This window comes from Papio anubis, chromosome 7 (assembly GCF_008728515.1).
Source record: "Papio anubis isolate 15944 chromosome 7, Panubis1.0, whole genome shotgun sequence".
Classification (NCBI taxonomy): Eukaryota; Metazoa; Chordata; class Mammalia; order Primates; family Cercopithecidae; genus Papio; species Papio anubis.
This window is the reverse complement of record NC_044982.1, coordinates 694,237-702,905: the sequence shown is the minus strand read 5'-3', so window position 1 is coordinate 702,905 and position 8,669 is coordinate 694,237. Positions and strand designations below refer to the sequence as shown.

The 8,669-nt window shown below is 40.4% G+C and overlaps 1 gene segment (V, D, J or C); it reads left to right on the top strand.

Moving 5' to 3' along the window:
• Positions 1-3,912: 3,912 nt before the first annotated feature.
• Positions 3,913-8,669, top strand: LOC101003753. The segment is given in 2 exon segments: positions 3,913-4,201; positions 4,305-8,669. Coding segments are annotated over 2 exon segments (639 nt in total).

The following is an 8,669-nucleotide window of genomic DNA, read 5'->3' as shown; positions in this document are numbered from 1 at the left end:
TGTGTGCGTGTGCTTGTGTGTGTGTGTGTGTACAAGTGTGTTTTAATTTTCGTGGGCTTTGAGCCATGTAGTTCTCTCTGTGAAGATACTGTTTGGCATGACCTTTGAATAGAGAATTCTGAAAGAAATGAGGCTCTTATGAATTCTCTGAAAGTTTCTGGACTCCTTGTGGCCCTTGACTGTGTCATTGCATCTGACAGTCCCAGGGAAGAGACTCTCTGGTGGTTTCATAGAATCTGTGCTTGGGCTCTCCCTGCAGTTTACTGGGTATAGTAATGACAAGTCACTGTTTCAAGAGATAATTTCAAAAGCATAAGATGCTGCTAAAAGAGCATTGTGAGAAGGGGACAGCCCCTTCATTCTGGGAGAGCGACATTGGGAGAATATGCTCTGTGAGCCCAAACAGCACCCTCCCCTGCAGGGTGAGGGCAGAGCTGCAGGGCAGGCCCAGAACCCACTCAACACAGAAGTCAGCCCTGGAGCTGCTGCAGAGGAGTCTGAAGGGAAATTTTTTTCCAGCACCTGAATTACACTCATTTCAGAACAAAAATGCTATTAAAAAGTTAAAATAAGTAATTAATGTTCAGGAACAGTGGTTAACACCTATAATCCTAGCAATTTGAGAGGCTGAGGTGGGAAGATTACTCGAACCTAGGAGTTTGAGATCAGCCTGTGAAACATAGTGAGGCTTCATCTTTATTTTTGAAAATAAAATAAAAATAAAATAAAATATAAAAAATTTAGCAAAAACTACTGATGTGTCTTTCCATATCCCATCATACTTGGAGCGTTTACCTAACACAGTGAGTTAATGAGAACCAAATTTGAAAGGAGAAAATTTTAGAGTTTTCAGATATCTTAGGAGTTGGAAGATGTAGAACAAAAATAATATTATCAATCCAATGTGCGCAAATACTGAGAGACACACTCACACCAGGAGTTCAACCTGTAGAGGGCAAAACCCAAAAAAGGTTGAGGCTTGAAAGTGAGATCATTTTGAGGACCATGTCCTGTGAGAGTTTGTTTCTCTGTTAGAGGAGTTCTGTCCTCATGAAGTTCTGGACATGCCAGGGGACAAATATCAGTAAACAAACATCAGAACTTGAACCTCAGCTTCCCACTGTTGCATTCTTCACGTGTCATCTCTCTGTTATTTCTCATGATCGATCAGTTCATTAGCTATGAAATATTCTGTCTAATTAACATGTAAATAGCTTGAAGTCTACTGAGTTAAATATGTATATTTTCTCCTGTTTTTCCCAGTTGTTCCCTCCCACAGCTCCAATATTCTCCACTGTTATCATCTCGTTCTAGATCTCCTGCCATGCCCTACGGTAAGGATTTGATTCCATGACAGAATGGAGGTGACTCTCGATGAAACTTTGGTCAGAACCTCGATTTTTATTTCATTTCCTCTGGGGCTCCACCAGTGCCTCTGGAATAATGGTTTCAGTGGCTGGCCCCTGCAGGGTAGGTAATTCCTCAGTTCTGTAGTGCTGATGAGGGAGGTGGGTCTGAATGCATTTCAGAAGTATGGGCTCTCCCTCTCTCTTAGACACTTTGGGAAAGGAACACTCTTCTGACTGTCCCCATTCTAGGGCAAAGGGATTCAACAGAATAGGAATGCTGATCAAAGAAAACCTTCAGCCGAATTAAATTTAAAGAAGTTTAACAGAGCAACGGATGATTCGTGAATCAGGCAGCCCCCCAGAATCACAGTAGATTCAAAAAGACTTTAGTTCAGCCACGTGGTGGAAGAAGATTTATAGATTTAAAAAAAAATGATGTACAGAAATCGGAAGTGAGGTACAGAAACAGCTGGATTGGTTACAGGTTGGAATTTGCCTTATTTAAACACAGTTTGCACACTCGAGAGTGTATGAGTGGTTGAGGTATGGCTGCTGGAATTGGCTAAGACTCAGCTATTGTTACAGGTGCATACTCCTACGTCAGGTTTTCAATGTTGTCTCCCTACTCAGGCAGGTTACGGTTTGTCCACAAAGACTCAAACATAGAAGTACGGAGTCCTTCTCAGGCCATATATAATTCACTTTATCAGTGCCCTTCAGTATGTGGTTCCTGAGAATTTCACACGACAACACGTTTACCACGCTGAAATTTAAGCAATCCAACACATGTTTATAGCTTTATCTTGTAATAGGCTATATGTCATATGGCAGCCTCTGCCTCAGTTTAACACCATAGCTTTGTTTCTCTCTACAAGAACTTGTTTCTCCCAAGATTTCCATATTTGTGAAAGGAAAATAAATCTTTGGGACCCCCAAATCACTAAGCCAAAGGGAAAAGTCAAGCTGGAAACTGTTAGGGGCAAACCCCCTCCATTATTTCCCTAAAATGATAGCTGCTAAGGTTTTACAAAGCTACACACCTCCTTCAAAATTTGACCACAAGGAAAACCCTTGTGGACCAAGGACAGACACAGTGATTTTTCTGCTCACGTAAGTCAAATGCACATCTGATTGCTATCTTTGCTCTATTGTTTCGCCAACGCAGACTATGGTCTACGTGACTATTCCTGTAAATTGTGCATTCAGTTAAAGGCTAATCAGAAACTTAAAAGAATGCAACCGTTTGTCTCATACCTACCTATGATCTAGAAGCTCTCTCCCCACTTCGAGTTGTCCTGCCTTTCTGAACCAAACCAATGTACATCTTACATATATCGATTAATGTCTCCTGTCTCCCTAAATTGTGTAAAACCAAGCTGTGCCCCACAACCTTGGGCACATATCATCAGGACTCCCTGAAGCTGTGTCACTAGCATGTCCTTAATCTTGGAAAAATGAACTTCCTAAATCTATTGAGATTAGTCTTGGATAGTCTTTGGTTTACAGGTTTGTTTTCTATCACATAACTTTAATTATCTGAAAAACTAAAGAAAATTTGCCAAACAGCACATTCTCTTGTTTAATCTGTTATTGTTTTGTAAAAAGAAATATATTTATATAATTTATATATAATTTTCCATCGATGTACATTACCAAGCTGAGTAGCACACTTATTAGTAAGACTCAGAGTAATAAAAAATACAAGTTCAGTTAGCAACTTAATGGAAAAACAAATTATGCTACATTTGTTTGCTGAAATGCTACACGCTATATATAAGAAATAAACAAACACCACCAAAAGCTTTAATTCTCAATATTTCTATTGAGAAAAATAAGCCAAATAGATAAGAGTATATACTATATTGCTTTATTCTTATAAATTCTAGAAAATGAAAGCTAGTTTAAAGACATATGAAAACATTAGTAGTTTTATAAAGAAATGGTAGAAGAAGGGAAGGAGAGAAAACAAAAATCATATAAAAGACCAAGAGGAATGCTGAGGGGAGCTGACTTGTCACCTTCTTTAAAATAGGAATTTTTTTTCAACGTTTACTATTGTACAGGTTAAATGTGAATTTTATTATCTGTCAATTAAAACTTATAAAATTTATTACAAGTAAACAACTGAAATTTTAGACAAAGAAGGAATGATAGGAAGGGACAAATAAATATGTTAAATGTCAGGTATACCTAAACATTTACCTGCCTGAACCTTTTCTCCATATTTTTAGGTAAATGCAGCAAAATCACACAGGTTCTTGTGACAGGAAGTGGATTCTGCAAACCACACTAGGCACGTTTAGCTCTTTCCTGGAGTTGATTAAGAGAACAACTGAGGCCAGCTGTGAGGAGCATAGGCCGGGATAGTAGGACTCACTCATGCCAGATATAAGCCCTTAGACACATACACAGCCCCTCCATGTGTGGGTTCACTTTCACATCTGTAAATGAAGAAACCACTGACTCCTATAAAACATAATATATACACATAGGTAAACATAAGTAAAAACGTGATGGTTGTTAAATATTTATCACAGAACAATTTCACAATAAGACAGCATTTTCATAAATATAATCATTGTCATCAAAACCCCCACGGACACTCTCATCCGCCCTGGGCCCTGCCCTCTCCTCAGGCGTCCCACCCCAGAGCTTGCTATATAGTAGGAGACATGCAAATAGGTCCCTCCCTCTCCTGATGAAAAGCAGCCCAGCCCTGACCCTGCTGCTCTGGGAAAGGAACCCCAGTCTTGGGATTCCCAGGGATTTTCATTCGGTGATCAGCACTGAAGACAGAAGACTCATCATGGAATTTAGGCTGAGCTGGGTTTTCCTTGTTGCTGTTTTAAAAGGTGACTCATGGAGAACTAGAGATATTGAGTGTGAGTGGACATGAGTGAAAGAAACAGTGGATATGTGTGGCAGTTTCTGACCTTAGTGTCTCTGTGTTTGCAGGTGTCCAGTGTGAGGTGCAGTTGGTGGAGTCTGGGGGAGGCTTGGTACAGCCTGGGGGGTCCCTGAGACTCTCCTGTGCAGCCTCTGGATTCACCTTCAGTAGCTACTACATGTACTGGATCCGTCAGGCCCCGGGGAAGGGGCTGCAGTGGGTCTCAGCTATTAATACTGGTGGGGGTAGCACATGGTACGCAGACTCCGTGAAGGGCAGATTCACCATCTCCAGAGAGAACGCCAAGAACACACTGTATCTTCAAATGAACAGCCTGAGAGCTGAGGACACGGCTGTCTATTACTGTGCGAGAGACACAGTGAGGGGAAGTCAGTGTGAGCCCAGACACAAACCTCCCTGCAGGAACGCGGGGGAAATCAGCGGCAGGGGGCGCTCGGGACCCACTGATCAGAGTCAAACCCAAACGCAGGTGCACACGGAGGCTGATTTTCTGTCAGGATGTGGGACTTTCTTTTTGCAGTTTCTCTGGTGAACCTCTCTAAGTTCGAAATTCTGTGCTTGCCAATGTCATCTCTACATATTTTTAAAATGATTATTTTAATATGAGAACCTATTCTCATATGCACAAAATGCAGACTGATGCTTACAGAGATGAAAACTTCTCAACCATGGTTGCCTTGCAGGGCAAGGTGAGCCTTCTCCAATCAGACTCAGGACAGGAACTTCAGAAAGATTCCCTGATGAGAATAGTCTTTAGGATTCTGATTACAACAAAGAGAGAGGCTGGGCCAGGGGTCAGCGTCATGTAGAACCTCACAGGTTTCATGTCTGATCCTTCTCCTGCTGACACTGAAGTATGCAGATCAGAATCAGCACGGATCTAGTGTTGCGTTTGCCTGCCATCTATGTTTTTTGTTTTTTTGTTTTTTTTTAGTTTTAGTTGTTGTTCTTCCTTTTTCATTGGCTTTTCCTGCTCCCTGAAAAATAAAATGTGGTTTCTGTGGTCTAAATTCCAGGGCTCAAGCTCTTTTCCTGGAGCTCAGGTGGGTCTCAGGCTGTGGCTCCTGCAGCTATGTGGGAGAGACTGATGAGACTGTCTTCACTCCCATTGCTCAGGACCCTACACTGTGTTGTGTGTAGACTCATCTGGGAATGCAAATGGCCGGTGGGAACTGCAGGCGATAAGCTTGCTTGGTCAACATGAGATGTGGATGCGGAATTGATCCTGTGCTGTGCAAACTGCCATTGGGTCACCTTCTTCAGCAGTAGTGGTATAAAGTGGGTGTCAAAGTTGTCAGAATCAAAATGGAGCCACTAGTATTAAAACCCTGATGAATGAAGCTGGAGAAGGCCATGAGGGAGGGTTCTCACACTCATCCCTGATAACAAGATCTATGGTAAATAGACTGCAAAACCACAACCTTGCACAAAGGCCACTGCAACCATAAAGTAATTACTTCTCCAAGTGCATCTGCCCAGCATCTGCCTGTTCAACCTTACACTGATGTCGCTCTTGTTCATGCTTCTAACCCGGAATAATAGTCTCAAAGCTATTCATCTAACCCTCCTCATTTTTCTTTCAAAACCCTTGTCTTCCTTTACCTACCTGAATGCAAACATGCATACTCCCATTGTGATGGCCATCCTCAAATAAATATTATTTTATTTTAGAGTTTCTTTCTGTTTGTTTTACAGGTTTGACAAGCTACAGATGGACAGGCCACCTTTCTGTGAGATGTAGAGGATGACAATTTGGGGGGGTGGCTAGGGATGTACAATGTCCATGAGATAAGTCATCAGTAGGAGAAAGCTCGAAGTGTCAGAGAGAGCTGAAGTGTGAATCACCATGGAGTTTCACCTACTCCGGTGCTGCTCTGATGGAATCAGGCACACCCAGGTTATCAGTGACAATCTACCTAACCTAGAGGCAACCAATGACATTTTAATAACATGTATAAAGTATATTTACAACACCCCCTAGGTTAGTATTGGATCGAATAACTGCAAAATGTAACTTAGCCAATTGCACCATAAAACGTATACTTGCCCATGGAGAAGGACCTTCAACACGAGATCTATGGTCTTAAAATTTTTTAAGAAGTTGTAAAACTGAGCATTTTATAATTAGGCTATTATAATTTTGCTGAGTTTTACAATCTACATGTATATTTTGGCTATTCTCACTTTTTCAGATGTGTGGCTTGCAACTATATTCTCCCATTCTGTAGGCTGGAAATTTTTCCTTGCGTTGCGGGACCTTTCTATTTTGATGTTGTCCCACTTGTTCAACTCTGCTTTTGTTGTCCATGCTTTTAATGTAAAATCTAGAAAACCATTTCTAATTTTTTTGCGGGAGAGAAAATTTTACAATTGCAGTCCATACATTTAATACTTTAACCCATTTAGAGTGTTTTTAAAATTAAATCTGACCTAAAATTCTTAATTCTTTGCATGTGTAAATCCAGTTTTTCTGACCCCCTCTTTGGGAGAGACTATGATTTAGCCATTATATATTCTTGGATATAGTCCTATTTAGCCATTGTATTTTCTTATGTATTTATTTCACACTGAAAATTTGTTTGCCATCAATATATCAGTTTATTTCTGAGCTTTCTACGTGCATTTATGCCAATAACATCCGGTTTTTATTACTCAATTTTTAAATTAATTTTGAAATTTAAAAGTAAGATGACTCCACATTTATTATTGCCTTGATGCAGATATTGGGACAAAGTATTTTAACGTTTCACCATTAAGTAGGATGATAGCTATGGATTTTTATAATGACTTTTATTATTTACAGGTTATTATCTTGTATTACTACTGTGTTTAGAGTTTTTATCATGAAACTTTGCATTTTAAAATGTAATTTTCTGTGTTTGGTGAGAAGTTAATGGAATTTTTTCTTTTATTCCCTTTATTTGGTATACCACATACATTGATTCGAGGACATTGAATTATTGCTGCATCTCAAAAGTAAATTTGAGTTGGTAATAGTGCACGATTCCTTTAGTCTTGTGGAATTTAGTTGACCATTATTGTGCAGGTGGTTTATTTATTTATATTAGGAATATTGGTCTGTAGTTTATTTTTCTGCTCTTGCCCTTGTCTATTAGTGGTAATTTGGTAATTGTAGCCTTATAGAAAGTGTTTGAAAGGTTGGTGCCACACCAATTTTTGAGAAAGTTGGAGAACTTTAGCATTACTTATGTAAATGTTGAGACTTATTTTTTTCCTTTAACATATAACCTATTATGGAGAATATTTAGTCTGTGCTTGGGAAGCGTGCATATTATGCTGCTGTTGGTTGAAATGATCTGTAGATGTCTGTTAGGTTACTTTGGTTAATAGTGTTGTTCAAGTCCACTGTTTTCTTAATAATTTTTTTTCTGGATGTTCTATGCATTATTGAAAGTAAGACATTGAAGTCTTCTATTTTCTTATTGTTTCTTATTTATTTCTTTATAACTCTTAAAGTTTGCTTAATGCAGTTATATTTCTATTTGTATAATACAAATATGTAAAAATAATAGTAATTACTTAGTAATTTTAATGGCACAGTCGCATAATAAGAATTTAAATTTTCCCAAATGCTGCCATTGCTTCTAAACTCCTCCAGGAGTCTCACATCTGCTCTGGGCCCTGCTCTCCCCTCAGGCGTCCATCCCCAGATCTTGCTATAGAGGAGGAGACCAGCAAAGAAGGCCTTCCCTCTTCTGATGAAAACCAGCCCAGCCCATGTTCTGTAGCTCGGAAAGAAGAGCCGCAGCCTTGTTCCCAGGTGTTTCCACTTGGTGATCAGGAGTGAACACAAGTGACTCACGGTGGGATTTTGACAGAGCTGGGTTTTCCTTGTTGTTGTTTTTAAAGGTGATAGATGGAGAACTGGAGATATTGAGTGTGAGTAGATAGGAGTGACAGAAAGGGTGGATATGTGTGGCAGCTTCTGATCACAGTGTCTCTTTGATTGCAGGTGTGCAGTGTGAGTTGCTGCTGGTGGAGTCTGGGGAAACTTGGTACAGCCCATGGGGTCCCTGAGACTCTCCTGTGCAGCCTCTGGATCCACCTTCAGTAGTTACTGGATCAGCTGAATCGGCCAGGCTCCAGGGAAGGGGCTGCAGTGAGTAATAGATGTAAAGTACAAAGGAAGGAAAACATACTAAGTAGACTCTGGGAAGGGCAGATTCACTATCTCCAGAAACAATGCCAAGAACTCACCGTATCTGCAAATGAACAGTCTGAGAGCCAAGGACTTGGCCCTGTATTATTGTGTGAAAGGTACCAAGGGAAGGGACATCAGTGTGAGCCCAGACACAAATTTCCTGCAGGGAGAAAGAAGGAGGCTGCAGGGGGCACTCAGCACCCAAATAAGACAGGGGCAGTTCCAGGCTCAGGTGAAGATGAACTGCTTT